The sequence below is a fragment of the Carassius carassius genome, chromosome 31 (assembly GCF_963082965.1).
Source record: "Carassius carassius chromosome 31, fCarCar2.1, whole genome shotgun sequence".
Classification (NCBI taxonomy): Eukaryota; Metazoa; Chordata; class Actinopteri; order Cypriniformes; family Cyprinidae; genus Carassius; species Carassius carassius.
In genome coordinates, this window is record NC_081785.1 from 26,883,654 (window position 1) to 26,904,212 (window position 20,559).

Sequence of the window (20,559 nt, forward strand, 5' to 3'; positions counted from 1 at the left end):
GGAAACAGTTCTGCTGCTGCATGATATTTTTGTAGAAACCATGGTGAACATTAAGTTAAAAAGAAGAATGTATTTGAAATGGAAACCTTTCTTAACATCATAAATGACTTTATCAACACTTTTGATTAATTGAATGTGTCCTTGCTGAATAAAATTATTACTTTCTTTAAATATATATATATATATATATATATATATATATATATATATATATATATATATATATATATATATATATATATATATATATATATATATATAATGTTGGTTAGTGATTTTCGATCACACTAGCCTCATGTTTGTATGCTTTTAAAACAGCTTATTTTAGTTTGTCCTAATGAGTGCCTTGCTCCATAAACTTCCAATGTAAGTGCATTACACAATTAGCTTTTTGCATTTTTTTTACAAACAGAATCCAGAACATTCCTATAATGTTAAGCCAGGAGGGTACCTGAATGTTGGCATTAGTGAGGGGAGAACATGTGACTGTTGTTTAGCACAATGACCCGTCCTCAAGCTAGAACTCCAGAGGCTCCTTATGTTTCAATTACAGCCTCCATCTCTGATCAGACCTCACCTTTCTTCAGTTTATCCAGCCCTCAAGCCTCTGTTTGCTAATTGACCCCAGCAATGCTAATAAAACACTAAACCCAACTTCAACAGCTCTAGCTGTACACCACCACCTCTTCCTCAGGCCTCTGGGATAGTATGTCCATCTGTGTTCTGTCACAAACCTGTTCCATTTGATCAAAGTGCTATGAAGGATTAAATTAAAAACCAAAAAAGTTTAAACTTATGTCTTCAGCAAGAGCAACCTTACATTTAGAAGCACCCAAAGTCATTTTTTTCTTTAGGAAAAAATGAAACAAAAATGATCTTTAGAAAATTACAAATTTCATATAATTTATCCTGAATAAATGATTTGTTCTTAAAAAGATTTTCTTGAAGTCGGCCTCTGAAATCCACAATCCAGCCTTGCTTTCTTTCACGCACCCTACATATGGTGTCTGCTCTCTGATTTTGTCATATTTCATGATGTCTCTTGATGAATCTTACCCACGAGTACTTTACTGTTACCCTGCGTCATCTGCTACTTCCTTATCTCCATGAATGTTAATGGCCGATTTCTGTGTATGGTCAAACTGAGTTAGCGGTGTTATATCCAGTCTGAGGTGTCCTGGGGGTGAGATCTTTTGTTGTGTGTGTGGCCAGAAGAGAGGGGTTTCTGGGTGGGTTGTGTTCAAAAGGTGGTCCCAGGGGTCTGGCTCCTGAGCTGACTGCTAATGAGAAGCCATCTGAGGCCCTGTGCACCTTGAACATGGCCACTACTTCCACCTGACCTTGGCTTTGATCTGCCAAAGTGCTTGACCTCTCAATTCCCCACTGGCCACCCCTTGCCATCTGGACAACAGCACACATACTCTTCATCTCGCTGTATCACCCACTCGCACACATCAGAAAAATGATCATTTCATTTCATGACAGCTAATTCAGTAGGGGTTGGGTGATGTAAACGAATGGGTCTGTTTTAGCTCACTTCAAATAATCACTTATGTGTAGGTTGTGCAACAAACGATTTCTCAATATCTTCTAGGATTTGTCAATATCAGTAATAATATTTTGCTGAGTGTATTTTTGTGCTGGAATCTTGGCTGGTTTAGTCTTTTATGTGCAGTGCTTACTTCACAGCACTTCTTTTTCTCTTAAATTGATTTTGGGGCATTTTATCTTTATAATGGCATGTTTTTATAATCTACTTGAATGTATGCATTCTATTTTATAACAAACTCTTACATTTAAGCAATAAATATGAGTGATTTTAAAAATTTATATTGAAATATAAAATAATTAAGAAATAAAATGATACTTAACACTTAAACGGGCAATATGTGAGTATCATGAGAGTTGAACCGATTGATTCAAATGGCTGATTCATTCAGGAACAAAGGAAGAGACTGCCGTCTTTAAGTATAAATCACTGAATTATTGACTCAGCCAGTTCATTCAGTAATGCAATACGAGTCAGAGACACACAACAGCTCTGCTATGGCTTTGTTTTTAACTATTTTTGTTGAATCTAACGATATAACTTACAATTTTAACCATATAATCAATCACATTTATAATCTTACTGATATTTGTAAGAAAACAGCACCCTTGCTCATAATATTACTGAACCCTATGATATAAATAATGAGACAAAAACTCATACTGGGGCTTTTCTGGCCACATAAATTGAATTTTGGCATTATACTAGGCCACATCATGCAGCAAAACAAAGTGAGCAACATACTTGACAATGTCAGCTTCCACATCGTTAAAACAGTAATTATGATATTATTGTAGACGATGCATATCGCACAGCACTATGTGATTATTCAGATTCCTACTTGAATCAAATCCTTTGTTGATTTTGTTGTAGTAATTTGTACAAAACAGTCAACTGTGTTCTGTTTCCGAGTGTTCTGGTTGAAGACCCAGTTGAATAGATTGTTTTGGGCTGTTCCTGAATACAGTGTGTGCACTCCCCTGGGCTTCTGCCCTCGACAGCTTTTAATGCCTTGCCTTTGTCACCTGGTGCACTGTGGGGTGGCAAAGTGGCCTCCAAAAGAGTGGAAAAAGAGCACTATCTGTTAAAACTCCTCCACAAAATGCTTAAAGGACATTTTTCCTCCTAAGTGGATTGGCTTCATCTGTTTTTCCCTCTCTGGTGTAACAGTGCTATTGTATTATTTGTTTACACACTTTTTTTTCCCTTTCTACCATAAACGCACAATCTGACCTGTGCTCGAATGAGGTTATCACATTATTTTACATGGCAGGGGATGTTAAATTTGCCCTTTTGACACCACATCCCTCTCTCCAGCGCTTTCTAGAACATTCTGTGTAGATGTTCTGGGTGCACGAACCTTTGGGAGTCGTGTTCTTTCGATTAATGCTGTCGGAAATTCCCCACTATGCCTTGTTTCCATCTGACTGGAGAGTTACCCATCGCAGGTGCTGAAAGGATGACTTAAATTACAGTCACTTTTGGAAATCCCTAAACTTCAGATGGCTTTCTTCTGAACTCCAAATTTTGTAGGTTGCACCGTGTTTGTTTTTCTCTGAGTGCTAGCATTCTGGAACGGTGTATATCCAAGCGACCTCTGTCCATGCAAACATTCAGCATTTCCTGTATGTTCTGTTCCCCCTGCTTCCGACAGAGACGAGCGCTCGGACGGCATGCACTGTTCTCTGCTTTATTGAATGAATCCACACCACCATCATCCAGCCCACCTCACGCATTCAGCAGAACAACCTGTGCTGAGACAATTACAGAAACCCGAGACCGAGATGAGATGTTGGGCAGTGATGTCAGACAAATCATAAATTAAGTTTCTTGATTGTTTTGACTCCTGATACGTAATTGTCTACACCTTTGTCATATTATAATGTTCACTAAAGAACCAATCCCACATCTAAACACCAGTATACATTTATGTAAACAGCTGCCGAGTCTACGCGGTATCACGAAATTCAGAGGCGTGCCAGAACTGATGCGAAGCCGCAAACATTGTTTAGGTGCAGATGGATGTATGATAGGTAATGTGCTGTGACCGCTGCATGAATTTGTTCAATAGATGAGAAGATTGTATTTTTTTCATCCTCAGGAAGTGGGAGTGCAGGTTGGCCGATGGCAGCGGTGACTCCGGCTGAGGTCAATATTTGTTTTAGGAATCTCAATAGCTAAACCACGCTTAAGTCATCTGCATCTCTGATAATGGAACACCATATGGCTCTGTTGACCTTGTGGGATCAGGCTTATTATCCCTTATTCTCATCTCTCTCAATTCTCTTCCTCTCCCTCTGTCTTCTAGTTCATGCATATACACTTTTATTTTGTGCACTTTACTTAATGCTCTGTACGTTGTTTGCAATTAGTTTTTTCTGTTATTTTTTCTAACACTTCCATCTTTAGTTTTCATTCCCGGTGAGCCATAAGAACTCTTTACCATAATGCTTTCCGTGTTTCCACAGTAGCTCTGAGCAAGTGCAATCAGACTTGTTTGTATGCATTCAGAACACAGTGTGCTGTCTGTTGCTGGTCATTTTGATTGCAGAAATGGCCAGTTTTATTTTCAGACTAATGTACATACAATTTTTCTTCCAGATAAGTGTGCCCCCTCCATTTCTGCTGCGTGTTTTTAGTAGAATGCATGCAGAAGTGGAGCAGATTGCTCCCCTTGTGTGCAGCCCGCAGGCTCAGGTGCTTGTCAGTGCTTGGTTCAGACGGACCTTTTCAACAATTTGTCACGGTTGCCTCAGCCCCTGCTGCGCCGGCACGTGGCTCACACACACACACACAAACACACACACATACACAGGCTTGCTTGAACACAGAGTGGTGATGCAGCCAGCGTGGTCATGACGGAGTGCAAAGGCCTTGGCAACAGCCTAGCACCTGGCGGAATAAGCAGTCTCCCTAATGAGATGGGAATGGCATCAGTGGGGCTCTCCAGGATTTCAGCAAGCAGGCATGTGGCCCTGGAACGCCCCTACCTCCACTCCACAACCTATTCACTAGACATTATAGCATGCACACACACAAGCTACATATGAATACAGCAGTACACACAGATTGTATATGTGTATTAGTCCTTGAGGGATTGGCAGGTTGGTTTGGTGTGTAAGTGAACATCAAGGCAGAAACACCTGCTCGTGCGTTTGTTTAGACGGTTAACGGACTGTAGCTGTAACTGAACAGACTACGCTCACCATGTGTGTAATGACTCCAGTGCAAATGGCTTCAGGAGTCTGCTGGAAGATCTGATTTGTTTCATCTGTGATAATGCCCAGCCTATTGCATGAAGTTATTTCCCAATTATTTTAGCTGCCTATACAAGGGAAAAAGATTAGCAGTGAATTCACGCTGCTGTTTCCATGCATTCAAATCATATACTGTCACCAAGAATTGTACATAAAAATGTAAAACACCTACAAGTTTAAGCTCATTAAAATGTTTCTTTATTAAATTTCGTTGATTAGCCTTTATTCAGCAAGACTAAATTAAATAGATCAAATATATATAACAGCACAACTGTTTTCAACGTTGATAATAATCAGCATCAAATCAGCATAATAGATTTCTGAAGGATCATGTGACACTGAAGACTGAAAACTCAGCTTGGCAGCACAGAATTAAATTAGATTTTCAAATATATTCAAATAGAAAATGGCTATTTTAAGTTCTAATAATTGTTCACAATATTGCAGTTTTGGTGAGATTTTTAATAAAAACGTTTCAAAAATATTTTAAACAAAAAATAAAACATGTTATGCATTATAATTTGAATTTGTGTGTTTGTGCTTCTGGAGTCACAGTGACACAATAGCGTTGTGTGAGAAACCAACCCAAATTATTTTAGTGAGCTATTTCAGTTGTTGTTGCTGGGTAATTTCAAAGCCTGCGATGATTTGGTCTTATGTAGATGTGATTTTCCTTGACAAGCTCTCAGTTATGAGGAGAGGGCTCTCTACCTGGAGGCCATCATTCAGAACCACAAGGAGAACATGACCTTTGAGGACTTCGCTGCCCAGGTCTTCTCGCCTTCCCCCAGCCACTGGCCAATGGGAGGTGCAGGTGAGATACCGTGACTGCTCTTTTATTTTCCTTATGTTGTAGGTAGCAATTTATTTTACAGTCCTGTTTTGCATGTGTACTTACTATAGTAATTGTAACAACTGGGTAGTAAGTGCTGTACTTAGCCAGAATCTAACCCTGTACCTAACATTAAACCATGTTCAGTTCAAGTACAGGTCCCTTACTTTACTTACAGTACATACAGTAAGTGCACATACAGTAAAATAAAATGCAAGTATTTTGTTTTTATTTTACAGGTCCCATGCATTCCACTATTTTCGCTGTTTATGAAATTGGGAAATCTCTAAAATGGTTAGATTGTCTGGTAGAGTTAATTTCAAATGTGTTGTCAGACTAGAGGATAGAGGGTGGACAATCCACCTGCCCTGCCTTCATTTTAAAACAGCCAAAATAAAATCAATACAGCCTTCGACTGTGAAAGCCCAGTGCATCAAACTGAAAATGAGCTGTAGTACAGCTTAATGAGTTACACAACTGAGAGGAGAAATCGAATTCTATTTAAAGGAGACTTGCAAAATACTGTAAGAACCAAGGTCCCGACATTTGTGGAAATTATAGGTTAATATAATTTGTAAAAAATACTTTTTTTTTCTTTTCTTTTTTTTTTAGCACTTTTGTTGTGTTTTTGTAATTTTTATTTGTTTTTATTTTTATTTTATTTGAGGTTTCAGCCAAACAAAAATGAAAGAAATCTTCCCTTGACAGTTAGGTGAAATTAAATAAGTTTAAGGTTTTTAATATTTTCTTTTATTTCAGTTAATGTTTATGTCAAGTCATGACATTTGGTAAGACTTTATAATAACTTTAATTAACAAATGCTTAACATATCATTAGTTAATATATATTCACATTGCTAAAGATATGAGATAATGTGTTTGTTAATGTTTACTAATGACCTAATGTTTAACAAAAAAAATATTTCATATAAATTAATATTCTTACAAATGTCATTAAACTTTTTATTCATATGATGATGCACTTTTTAAAAACCTACAAATGACTTCAGCAGAAATTATACAATAATTATTACAAGCTTACTTGTTAATGTCATTAAACCTCTGTTCACATTTTACCTAAGGCTCTTTTTTCAGAGCTCTTAATCAGACATTTTAAGCTCTTTACTATTCACTGAACTATTCATGTTAACGTATTATTAATTAACTCATAATCACAGTCTGTAAAGGCCATATATTTGGTCTCCATTTGTTGTATAGACTTCTACTATTTTCACATCTTAACAAAGCATTTATTAATAATTGTGCGTTTTTGCAGTACCCAATCTAAAGTGGAAACTATTCATCATTTGTAACAAACATTGTGATTTGGGTGCAAAACGTTTTTATTGCCTCAACACTTATATTAGTATACTATTTCATTAAACAGGGTATTCCTTGAATCAAACATCAGCAGAAGAAAACATCATTTTTTCAAGAAAATACTTATGTAATATAAACAGATTGAACCATGTTCCCTTACAGTAATCAAACTGACCCCTCTACACTTTTGACCTCTTACCTGCATCACACCTCAGTAGCAGCAAAAGTGCTTTTATCAAAGCTTTAAATCATTGTAGAACATCTGTAAAAATCATTTGTAGATTTTCAAAAAGGACATGATCATATGAATTAAAAGTTTATTTGATACTTGTGTGCATTGTAATTTACATACATTTTCTGTTAATCATTAGGTAATGTTTAATAAGTTTAGTAAACATTAACAAGCAGATTATCTCATGTTTCACGCTATGTGAATATATATTGACTAATGATCCATTAAGCATTAAAGTTATTTTAAAGCGTTACCTCACATTTTTATGGTTTAAATTGTAATTGTTTCTCATACTACAAGCATAACTCTGCCTGTATTATTTAGGAATCTGTGGAATGGTTTTTTTATTTTAGTTTTTTTTTTTTTTTTTTTTTAGAGTTTATGTACTTTTCTTTGTTATTAAATCTTGTTTTGTTTAATATGTGGACTTTATTCTGAAAGTGGATGCTAAATTTGCCTAATCCCTGAATGCAGATGTAGTGCATTTATCAGGATGCATTCTTTGGAATGATGCTCTGACCGTTTTGATTTCTGTAGTGATGGCCGTTTATTTCCTAGAAAGGTGTTGAAATCGCTGCGGTGACCTCAGAGAGAATGAGAATCTCATCCATTAGACACTTCAAATGCCATTTCTCTGGCTTTCTTCTTTTGCATCTCAGGGTTTCTCGTACCTTCATCAAACACATCAAAACTGCGTCCCCAGAATGTTATTCTCTTTTTTCTTGTTGGCATCTCTGTCTATTTTGTTCTAATTACTTTCTCAGTTTCATTCTCTTTTGTTCTTAACCTCAGTTATCATGCCCGTTTCTTTTCTTTTTCTGTTTCATCTGTTCGTGCCACCAACCCTAAATTCAATATTTATTTACCAATGAATCATTTAATTAATAATTTACCCATAAATGCAGGCTTAGGTTGGAAAGAATTCATTCTATGTATACATGCATGAAATTCAAGCTCTGTTCCAAATCCTAGAGAGTTGTGTAGCTAGACAGCATTTACAACAGAATAATTATGTTGAATACTTGATTCTGACTGGCTCACACACACACACACACACACACACACACACACGCATAGATCAATGAATACTTAATAGATACTTAATGGATCTCAGATACTTAATAGATACTCAATGGATACTTAATAATTCCCCCATTCTCTTTATTTTACAATCTGACACAAAGTACAGTTTCAGGTTCCAGTGGAGACATAATGAAGCCATTTCTGTGATTTCCGCATAAAGTGGTTTTAGGAGATAACTTCTTTTATAGGTACAAGAAGGCAGCTCACTGGGTTTTGGAACAGAGCCATAGATGCACTCATGATGACAGTCTGGACAGGCCAGACAGACCCGTTTAAAACACCAGCTCATCCAGCAGGACTTGAGTTATTTTGTGGGTTACAGTCTATGATGCTGCTCAATGTTTCATGACCATCTCACCCATGACAGCAGGCAGGCGTTGGCCAGGGATGGTTTGGGACATGGATTACTTCTGGGCCAAGCTGGACTGTAAGACTTTTCTGCCTGCTTCCTCCACTAGGCATGTGGCCCCACACTTCTGTTACACAAACTCGTCTTTCACTTCCTCTGTCTCTCTTTCTCCCCCTTTTCAGTGCACTCTGCATGTTCCCTGTTTTATGACAGTGAATTGAGCACATATACCACTTTTCCACTGGGGCTGGTGCCAGAACTGGAGCCGGTTCTCGGTCAAGACTGGCACTCGTTCAGAACCGGCTCACATTTCCACTGGCGAGGTACAAAACCCTCTACATTACCAACCTGTGACCAGAATCGCTTGTTATCTCTTGCAGAAGAAGAGCGTTGATCTCTTCTGCTGACCACTGCTGAACTGACATGTTTAATTGTTGTTACTGTTGTTAATTTGCCTCCGGCTCAGGCACCAGCCCTGGTGGAAAAGCGGTAGTAGTTTTTAGAATGGTTTCTTTTAAAAAATGTTATACTTGTGGAATGGAGTGCTGGGACAAAGATTTCATTTGTAAAAAATATTACCTCTGTTCCAAAACTGAGTTTGCTACCAAATAAGCAGCTACCTTCCAAGATAGCATCATGCTGAATGGAAAGATTTATTTATTTGTTTTGTTTTGTTTTTAATTCAGCAGCGATGCATTAAATTGATCAAAAGTCTTCCATATATAGCATAAGAGACTTCTTCCAAAATCCAAAGATTGTAGACCTCCCAAACTTTTGAGTGGTAGTTAATCTTTAATGACAGCATATATTACTGACCATTTTTTGGAACAGCCTTTTCATCGAAAGCACGCCTTAAAATGCTGTATAGGAAGGCAGCTAGGTTTTGGAACAGAGCTGTGAGGTCAGGGTCAGCTACGTGTTAGAAATAGAAATAGAAATAGAAATAGAATAGAAATGAATGGTTAAATCCATGCAGGGTTTGGTCAGTTGAGTTGAAAGTATGTTTTTGTTTAATATCATAGTTGGTAGACAAGAGCTTCTCTGAAATATAGCAGACTAGTGAGTTTCATTAAACATCTACAGGTATGAAGGCAGATCTTCACAAATATCATTTACACTCTCACTAAAGAAAAAAAAAATGTTGCGCTGTGACCGCTATTCCAGCGCAAACACTAAACGTTCACCTTCGGTCAGAAATAACCTCACTCAGAGCCTCGTGCTCTGGTTTGGGCCAAAGTCATTTCAGTTATGTAACACAAGTCTAATGCACATATTGTGAAAAGTTCTTGAAAAAGAGCTGTTAAATCACAGTTTTGTGTGTTTTGCACCATGCAGCTTTTCTGTTGTGTTCCCCATGTTAAACGTTCTTTCATTTTCAGAAAACACAAAGTGAAGTGGGCCAGTGTGAATAGAAATGTTTCACCCTCTGCTTGTCTTTACAGCCACAGTCTGTCATAATCACTGTATGTTATTTTAACATTTTCTTTGTGTTGTGTTTCTTCACCCCTCAGTATTAACATCTAACAACCATATTTTTAACAGCGTTCTCATACTCTCTGTCACCCCCCCCCCCCACCCTGACGGTGCGAGGCTTAAGTGTTGCTCCATTTGTTTTCTCTCCCTCTGTAGATTAAGTGTGTTACAGGTGTCAGTACAGTAACCGAAGGTAAGAGTCTTGGTCTGAAGTCACAGAGACCCCGCCCCCTTTCCCCGGCTTGTCTACTCATCTTCCCTCTTTATTTTCACTAATGATCTGCATCTGCTCGGAGCTTTTAAGGAACACAGAGGCAGAGCTGCATTGGGGCTGGCTGTTCTGAGCGCGCTCTGATTATGGACGCCAGCGAAGAAATCGTAACACAGTAGCAGCATGAATGGGTCTCCAGCCTCCTCTCCTGCATGTCTCTGCTTTATTCTCTTTTTTCCCCTCTTTTCTCCTGTTGCTTTGTCCTATGGCGTATGTCTGTTTGCCTGAGGCCACATCTGACACTAACACCTGCCCTACTGGATAATGTCTTTGTCACTTACGCTTTTAATTGGATTGCTATAGGGAGTCAATGGGAATGAGGGCCACTTACTTTACACACACATGTATATATACACACATACACGCACACAGTGTTGGGGAAAGTTGCTTTTTAAAGTAATGCTGTTAATTATTTTTTTATTGAAAGTAATGCATTGTTACTTTTGCGTTACTTTTTAAATCTGGGCTATGATTGCTTGTTTGCTTATAATATAAAAAGTTATATTTTTGACATGTAAAAGCTCTTTCACACCAAAAGGAAATGTAAATTCACGTTTGTACAGTAGAATGCACTCCACTCTTCAGCAATAAAAAAGAAATGTTAGTTTTTTAAATGTAACATTTTTTGCTTATTAGTTTGGTTGAATTGGATCATCAGCAGCAAATTGATTAATAGAATGGGATTAAAAACAAAGTATATTTATTTAATTATTGCAGCTTTGAGTCATCAAAATCTGTATGTTTGTTTGTTATTTACAAAAATAAATTGTAAATTAAAAAGTAATGTGTTACTTTACTAGTTACTTGAAAAAAGTAATCCGATTACGTAACTTGCGTTAGTTGTAATGTTACCCCCAACACTGTGTGTTGTGTGTGTGTATGTATGTATGCGTGTATATGTATATATATATATATATATGTATGTACATGCATGTGCACATATAAAGCCCCAATTAAAAAATAAAAAAATTCCCAGGTTTTGCATGATTGATTTGATTGACACGCCTCATTGGCTTAAAATAAATCTGAGGATCAGACAGTTAGTCAATCACTGTGATGATGAGAACTTCTGGATCTTTACGCTCTCCACCCGGCTCAGCTGCAGTGTGGAAACATAAGACGGCCAGTCACCTCTTGAATCCATAAATGGTGAAAATCCCTGGTGCGATACAGTTCAATCAGCATTAGAGAGGAGGGACCTGTGGGTAAGTGTGTATCCTCTCTGCTGGCATCCCGAGTCCTCCTGAGATGTTCTCTGTGGACGTGTGGAACGGACAGCACCCTGCACTCGTTTACTCCTCCCCTGCTCCTTTCACATGCTGAGACTGTTGTTCTCCGCTCTCCTCCCCCTCTTTCAAACAAGCCCTGGAGTGGAGGTCCTCTCCAATGAGAGCATGTTCCCCACACCATCTGCTCGCAGAAACTTGAGATGCCCATAAAAAAGAAAGAAAAGAAAGAAAGAAAATAGCCGAGCAGATGCCATCTTGACAAAGCAGAAAGCTTGTTTAATTTAGATGCTTTCTGGAGTACCAGTATCTCAGATCACCAGCAGAATCCATATTTTGCATATGTCTTTTTTTTTTTTTACTGCAGTAAAGTGGAACTGCTTAGTAGGATGACAGTTATTGCAATTAACAGTCAAATGGTTGATGGGCTAACTTTGAGTTCTCAGCTTTTTACTCAGTCTCCACTTCATATCCGTCTCTATCAGAAGAGGTTTCTTGCGTCAGTAATGGCATTATTAATACCATTAAGGGTATTAATGGTCATTGTGGCTTATTCTTCACTCTGCCTGTAATATGTCCTCCCTTCCCAGGTTCCCTCAGCTGCAGCACGAGCACTGACCTCAGTGTTACTGTGATGACCAATGACTCCAGCGACCAGGTCTCGCCCACTATACCCCGTGCCTCTAAGAACCGTGTTTCTGGAAAGCTCCGCCGCTCAGCCAGCGCCATCAGCAAGTCCTCCAACTGAACACTTCCACCGGCCGTCAGACAGCATTGTCCTTAAACTGTGTGGATGAATTTAGCATTTGACCGTAATGTTTTCCACCTGTCATTTTTTTTCCTTTTCGAAGCCAAGTAGCAGTGAAAGATGCAACTGTTGTCGCAAACGTGTGTAGCTTCACCTGTCGTGAAGAAAGAGAAACTGCAGTTATGCTGAAGTAAATCTTCAAATGTGAAATTCATTGCAATTTTCTAAATAGTGCTGCATTTGGATTGGATTTACCCATTCAGATCTACAATTGTCCCAAAAATGGCCTTACGACAGAGTAGCAACTGAATAATACGAAACATTTCAAATACTCTGAGGCTTTATAGTTTTTAATATGCTCATTGTCCAGCTCTTTGAGGTTTTCTTCATGTCAAACACTGAAAATCCAATCACTGATGCATATGGGAGAGACTCATCCCAGCACTGAGATGCACTTTTAAATCATCAAAAAAAGAGAGAGTCTGCTTTTACTACTTTCATAACATAATCAGTGATGCCTGAAGGGCAACAGACTGCAATGACATCACAATTTCTTTTGTTATTGTGAGTTACTTTTAAGTGACTTGTTTGATTATTTTATGGAACGTATTTATGCAACATGCTGAATCAAAAAGGCTCTCATTGTTTGTAATTCTGTTGAGGTGTAGCATGAATGTTAAGCTTCTTAATTTGCTAATTGAAGGTCTCCCATTCCTGTCATGTAATTCTACTCCAACATTCCAATGATTTTGCACTCACCCAGTGGTAAAGATGCAGTAGATCGATGTTTGTTCCGTTCTTCCCTCTGTATTTGGATGTACATTGCTTTTATTTTGATTTGATTATATATACGTATGTTGTCAGGTTGTGTGTGTATAGATAAATATATATATATATGGAGAAATATCTGCCATCGTACTATTCCTGACTAAACGGAGGGAAATCCTCCAGTGCCTCAGGTGAAGCTGATGCCTGCACAGTGCCTGTGTAATACCTGTCCAGATTTTCTGAGTTTAGGGTTTTCGTTGTGGTTTCTTCCGTTGTTTAATTGATCTCACACTTTCTCAATGAGTCGTACATTTCACTGGAGTAAACTGAATGAGATTGTTTGGGTTTTGTGAGAGCTGCTTCTGTCTGATTAGATGCTGGATGGGGGGTTCTTTTCCAGCTGCTTCCCAGATTCCCGGGTGCCTCTCCGAGTGCCCTTTACCATAGCAGCAGCATGCCAGCGCTTCTCTCTCTCTCTCTCTCCTGCCAACGCCCTGGCGCCCCTCTCTGTTCCCGTAGAGACCCGTCCTGGTTGTCATGGAGGCCAGGTGTTGCACACGCTGCAGGCTCCGCCCAGGCTGCAACAGGACACATGTTGCACTACTTTGCCTTACCTGAACACTTGTCTTTGTCTAAGTACCATGCTCTGAATGAAAAACACTGATGAATGTATGCAGACCGACAGCCCAGATTCAACCTGAATCTAAATCTCAACTCAGATGATGTGGATTTGAAATAGGCTTTTAGTTGAAAATACTGCAACTGGCCTAGATTCTAATTATGACATGTTCGTTGTAGGCTTAGTTGTTAGCTTTGTATATTGTCTATTTTTCTTTTTTCTTCTTTGAATGCTCTAAATTCTGAAGGGTATAAATATATTAATTCCTGTAGTATAATCTTTGTATAAGACATTGAAGCTTGAAGATTTTGTCATGACTTATTAACATATCAGACCGTTTTTAATAGAAGTAATCACTTTATCTTTACTAGAAATGTGAAGAAATCAAAACAATTAATTAAATCGATTTGAAGTTCATGTTTATATGCGTTTGGTTGGTCTGGATTTTTCTCATTGTTTCATGATTTATGGCTCGTTGCTGTGTACTGGTCTGCAATTTTATATTTCATTTAAACTATTTCTGTGTATTAAAATTAACAGCATTTTACAAATTTAACAGATGAGCGAATGCTGGAACATTTGATTTGTACTGAAAAAAAATTGTCATAAAAATATGCTCTGGGAGAATATATATATATATATATATATATATATATATATCTGCGTGTGTGTGGTGCAGGATTTGCTTAAAGAGTTTTCACTCTGAAATTTCTAGTAAGTTTTTTAAATATTTAAACATGACAATTTGAATTATAGAAATTGAAGGGTTTTTTTTTTTTGGGATAAAATATTTTCCAGTACTGTTTGTTTCAATTACAAAAAAAAAATGTGTTTTATTGTACTGCAAAAATAAAAATGGTTGAAATCTTGAAATTAATGGCTACTACCAGTTACAATAACTTAAATAGACATGCATAAAATGTCTACTTAAATGTTTATTATTGAATAAAAAGTTAAACAAATATACTCTGTCAACTACCCATATCTCCTCTGTATAGAGATAGTTCACTCAAAAAAAAAAAAAAAAAATCTGTCACTCAAAAAAACTGCCAAATACCAACTTACGTTCTTCACATGAAATGAAGTCACATTTTGTCATTATTGTAGCCCTGTGTTTTGTGCATGAAATACAACATTGATTTTGACCTCGCTTTCCTGCTTCTGACCTGGAGAAACTGTATGATGATGGGCTGTTGTACATGTGTGTCTGAAATCATCCGTGACTCTGTGCTCTAGTGAGAGAGTGCATGGCCATATTGTGTGTTCAAGCGAGTGGATGCAAGTGATGCTCAGGGTTAGAGGTTGTTCTGTTGCTGGAGCCGAGGGAATATTGAGGGTAACCTGACCCCACTCCCATCTGTCTCCCCTGCTGCTCCACGAGCACAGACGCGTTCCTCACCAGAGTACAGGTGCACATGCTCCAACACCTACAGCTCATGCAGGTGGCCTCCAGCACACTAGCACTTAATTACTGACTATGTGTGTGCGCACTAAATCTGAACAAAACAAGTATGATATTTCTTTTTATTATTTTCTTGCCAATTGCATAAGTATACATGAAGTAATGGTTTTGCATAAACTGAATCAAGAGACTGCATGAACTGAACTTTACACATAAATAATCTGCACAGAGGATTCATAAGTTCAAACAATTAGAAGTTTTGCAAACTTCACCCTGATCGTGCCTTTGTTATTTGAGCTTATTTTTCTTATGCATTTTTTTATTGACTGGATTGGTTGCATCTTTAGAGATGTTTCATGGGGAAAAAATAAAAAAGATGTACGACCCAGGCACAGCACAGTTGGATGCTAATGCCCTTGTACATTTCTGAGTTCATTATTATAAAGTCTGTTGTCACCCTTGACATGATTTCAGCTAAATTTAGAGTGGGCCAATTGCATTATTTAATTGATCAAGCACAGTTTACATGATGACTTCTGCATGACCTGGCCAATTCAAAATCAATACTGCTGCCATTTAAAGCATGGGAAGCGGTTTGGGATAGAAACTGTAAAGCTGTGATTTGCCAGAGGTTGGCTTAATATCATCTGAGCATTTGACACCTGTGGAATAACAGTTGGTCATGCTGCTCATTAACTGTTGTAGTAAAGTAGACTGCACAGAATTACTTTTACACACCTGCTTTGTTCTTAAAGACAAATATTTCTGTTAACTTTGTATAAATCTATAGATGAATATGGCATAGAACGTTTATGTCTGTACGGGGTAAATTGCTCTTGGAATTCCATTAATGTCCCCTTATATTCGTTGTCATTTACAGTTCTCATATTCAGCTAAAATAACTGCCTGTATTATTTAAATCAACTATTGTACAAATAGTACACGGAGGTTTTCTGTGGTAAATATGCACGAAATAGAAGCGTTTTCATTTTGAAAATATTTTATTTGAGAAGACAACACGGACGCACATATAAAGCGCTAGGTAGCAAACATTTAGGAAAATAAACTGTACGTAGAAAAAGATTGCATCTATAAGAGCTTCACGTTTCAAGAGAGCGCACAAAACCTAAGACAAGATGATCTCGACACAACGATTCGACTGCAACATGTGACACGGGAGAAAAGTCACACAATAATTTATACAAAGCCATTGCAAATAAATAAATACATAAATAAATAAAATATTACGAATAAACATATTACAATAATTTTACATCATGATGGTAAGCTGTAATTGTGTGTCGACATTCAGAAACAATCATTACACTGAAGAGTTCTTAAGGCAGTAGTTTGATGTTTTTCACTAAAGGCATTTCTGGCTACTAAAGGGAAAGTTTTCAAGATTTGTTGATGTAGTTTTCAGTACGAAGAGAGAGAGTCCCGTAATTCACATACTGGATTAAAGCTACAGACGTGAAACGCGCAGCATGTGAATTCAAGGCAGAGGTACAGGAACATATCTTAGGTCTAGGAGCTATTACATTACCATGTGTGCAAGGGTTCTAGAAAAATACCTTTGTAAGGACCAAACTAATACATTTCTCCAGACTTTTCTAGCAATGGGTTGGATGAAGAAAGAGATCGTTCTAAAAGGATAGATTATGTGTGGGTTCGTCTTCAGCAGGCGTTACGCACGGGCATCTGAAGAAGGATGACTTGCCTGTTTTCGGTGGGGTGGCATTTATTGATGTGCTTGGTGAGATCCGGCGAGCTGTAGAAAGAGGCAGGGCAGAACTTGCAGGGAAACGACTGGGAGTCGTCGTGCAGCAGGTGCAGGTGTCGCTCCAGACTCGCCCGGTTCGGCAGCTTCTCTCCACAAGCCGGGTACGCGAGACAGTCCGCGGGGCTCAGATTGAGCGGAGCCGGGCTTTGGCTGTCCTCCGAGGGCATGATGTCGGGGCTCTCCGCGGTGCGCAAAGCCTTTGCGAGGAGCTGATTTTGGAGCGCCTGGTGTCCCAGGATGTGCTTCCTCAGGTAGGCTTGGCGCTTGAACCTCTTCCCGCAGTGCTGGCAGTCGTAGATCCCGTCGTCAGAGCCGGACTCTGACAGACCTGGACTCGGGGAGTCTCTGTCGCCGGGGAACGCCTCGGTAAACGGTTTGGTGGGCTGGAGGGCTTGTTTGGGCGCGCTCGGCACGCGCGGTTTGTGCCAGCGCCGGTGGGAGGCCAGGTTCGCCGGACAGCTGAAGACCTTCTCGCACTCGGGACACCTGTACTCCACCCGCACTATCCGGGAGCACTTGTGCTGTGCCAGAGAGAACGGGTCCGAGTATTCTTCTCTGCAAAGCTGGCAGATGAACTCCCCCAGGGGCTTGTTGGTGTTGCCCGAGGCCGCTCGGGGCTTGAGGTCCACGGGCCCCTCTTTGATTTTCAGGCCCAGCACCGGGGATGTGGTGACCTCGTCCTCGAAGTTGAGTTTGCGTATGGCTTTGGGTTTCTTGACGCTTTTGCTGCTTTTACGCTCGGCGGCGTCAGAAGGTCTTTTGGCGCCGGTTCGGATGACGGGCGCCGTTCCGCCGCGGTTACTGTTGCTGGTGCCGATTTTTAAGTCGACCGGGGCAAACAGAAGATGATGGTCCAGGCTGGTGAGAGAGGCGGGAGTCGGGAACGATTCGGCAGAGACAGGCGAGCCGAGGTTGAGACTCCTCTCGAAATATTTCCTGTCGTGCTCCTTGCTGATGGGCCGGGTGGGGCTGTACAGGGCTTGGTACACCATCTCCGGGTTGCCGAACTGCACCGGCCTGGCGCTGCGGACCGACACCGGCGCCTCTGCTCCGTCCGACGGGAAGGCTGAGGTGATGCTATCCGGCTTGGGGGCGTTGGGCGCGGGTGGAGACGCGGCGATCGGCGCGATCTGACATTCTGGAGCGGATCCTCCATCCTCATCCGAGCGTATCCGGTACGAAACGAGCGCTGCTTTCTTGTTCCTTTTCACCAGGAATCCTTTGGGCATGATGAGGCGAGGATGACAAGGCACAACTAGAATATCCAGAGCCACAAACGTGCCGTCCGCCTCCCTCCCTCTGAGAGATGCTTTTGCTCCTCAACGCATAGCTGCACTCTTTTTAAGCTGGAATGATGTTATTGTTCTCGCCCCTCGTCGCTCCGTCCTCATCCAATCAGGAGCGAGCGAGGATCTCTGTGGAATTGCCCGTGGGAGGGCTGAGAGACTCGGACCGGGCGCTACAGAGCAGATGTACCTGGCCTTTATTGTAGTAATGCGCGCTGCCCTCTATTCACGGTGTGATGGAGATGTATGGAGAGGAGCGCGTGCCGCGGCTGTGGAGCACAGAAGGAAATGTCACTCACTGTCATCATCGTTGTCATCTTCAGAATATGCAATATATGCAAAACAACTTAACATAATTTAGATGGGAAACAGTTTCGTGTCTGTGTCGTCTGTTTACGGTTTAAAGTTTCCATTTCACGCGTGTTTCGTGTAAATAATAGCGTGTACTTAACTACATTGACTATTTACAAGCAGCTCCACAACGCAGAATTACACATCGCGCGTTATTAATTAGCGCGTATGAAACAATAATGCTAAGTAAGTCCTAAGTGCTTCCTGTATTTGCAAATCTGGACATTAAATAGATTTGTAATGCCACGCGTCTGTCTGAGGGCATGCATAAGTCATCAGAAGAAGCCCTCATCTCTCAACACAATAGCCGCGTCTGGCCGGCCGTCACAGGCTTTTTTGCCTTTGAAAAGCAAATTGACCTTTACAGGGATACACGAGCAATCTGGCCAAAAGAGAGACGCGTGCTGGACGCAATCAAAGATGAGCACTGACCTCGAGGTCAAGCCAGGGGTCAGCCATCATTACATTTCTTCAAACCACCATGACCGGTGACAACTTCAGACACTGAAGCGTGTGCCAGAATGTTTTAACGCTTTCAATTGCAGCCCAAGCTGCACATATTTCCTTGAAATATGGCTCCAACGTACATGAAGTTCACTAGTATTCACTTCACTGATGCTCTTCAAACTACGAAATGTGTTCGTTTACTATTCTGTCATAAGCACAGAAAAAGGAGTCAAAGTTAGAAATGAAATACTGAATTCCAAATGATTCCAGTACTCTAAATTAGTTGACTATATGTCAGCAAATGCATAGTATTGAAAGCTCTAACATAGACTTTAGGTTTAGATCACAGCACCTAAGAATCGTATTTATACTCTGTGAAACAGTTGCTTTAAATTCTCTTTTGCGCGCAAAATTGGACAGGCGTGTTTCACGGGTTTGCATTCATCTATTGTTCCCCTCATTAGCATAAAGCTGCAGTATGGCCGAGTCAAATAATTGCTCAAGCATTGGCATATGCCCCTGTCACTATTCTCCCCTGCAGTTTCACAAATATTACAACACTAACGGAGTTTAACACCACAAACGAGACTGAAACGTTCCTAAGTTATAACATGCATAGTTGCGCTGCGCCATCTAAAAGTTCCCAACATCATCTAGAGTTCTGCTTAAATCATGTAGCCTATCTGCACCCAACTGGACTTGCGCTCATCTGATATTTAACTTGATCTTAACTTCAGACTCTTCACTGATTTCCCTTTATTAGAACACGTTTAGCTCTGTGTTAACATTTTGTGAAGGTTTTTTTATCTAGGTCTTACCCAACACAATGCACTTCGATGGCATTTTAATGAGATTGTGTGCATGCGCACCGGCTGTATCTGCGCGTGTTTGCTGTGTGGCGCGTGCTTGTCGCGTCTCATTTGCATACAGCTGCTCGGCCGGCGCGTGCCCCTCCCCAACTGGCCACTAGCCCCCTCTCAATACGATCACAGTAAAGACTTATCAACATATCACTCTAAACTCATAACAAAACAAATGTGGGCATCGTAACGAAAGCCATATGTGTTTACAAGCCCGGTGGTTTAATGCCAAAGGTAAAACATAGACTAGAACAGGCATTATTATATCTGTGTGAGTAATAGGTTTGGCTATTGTTTGTGTTGAGGAGTTAAAACGTATATAAAGTTATTCAAAGTCTTGTTGATTTCCTAAACATATATGCACTCTCTGAACAGTTCAAACTAATAATCAAATCTAAATGTTTAATTGATCAGTATTAGGGTTTATTCGGCAATGTGTTGTAAGGGTCATTTGCACTGCTCCTCCTACAGGCTGGCTCATGCTACTGCACCAAACACACAAAACACTACATGAGTATTTTGTGTTCTTTAAACTTTCCAGTGTTTATGAAGAACTCTTTAAATCAGAAAAGCTAAATGGTCAGTTTCTGGTTTATGTGAAGACATGTAAGATATTCTGTCAAAAGGATAAGCACAGCTTGTTAATCAGTCATGATAAACTGAGAATGCATGCATACATTTGAGCCAGCCTAAGAATATGATAC

The 20,559-nt window shown here is 39.8% G+C and overlaps 2 protein-coding genes across 8 annotated transcripts in view; one reads left to right on the top strand and one right to left on the bottom strand.

Annotated features, from left to right (window-relative positions):
* The window catches only part of LOC132111815 (ral GTPase-activating protein subunit alpha-2-like), a 180,876-nt gene extending 167,473 nt beyond the window's left edge, over window positions 1–13,403 (top strand). For 4 of the 7 annotated variants that reach the window (XM_059519421.1, XM_059519419.1, XM_059519422.1 and 1 more), the window contains 2 exons: window positions 5,496–5,620; window positions 8,640–8,965. In XM_059519421.1, the coding sequence (XP_059375404.1) occupies window positions 5,496–5,620; window positions 8,640–8,842 (328 nt within the window). In that variant the 3' untranslated portion in view covers window positions 8,843–8,965. Of the gene's footprint in view, window positions 1–5,495; window positions 5,621–8,639; window positions 8,966–10,250; window positions 10,288–12,181 lie in introns of those variants that run through there. The other 3 variants (XM_059519423.1, XM_059519426.1, XM_059519420.1) reach the window with 3 other exon arrangements.
* A 2,707-nt stretch (window positions 13,404–16,110) lies between these two features.
* On the bottom strand, window positions 16,111–18,256 carry LOC132112137 (insulinoma-associated protein 1b-like). The gene has a single exon (XM_059519718.1). It carries the CDS (start codon window positions 18,138–18,140, stop codon window positions 16,806–16,808), a length of 1,335 nt encoding a protein of 444 aa, XP_059375701.1. The 5' UTR covers window positions 18,141–18,256; the 3' UTR covers window positions 16,111–16,805.
* Window positions 18,257–20,559: the final 2,303 nt, after the last annotated feature.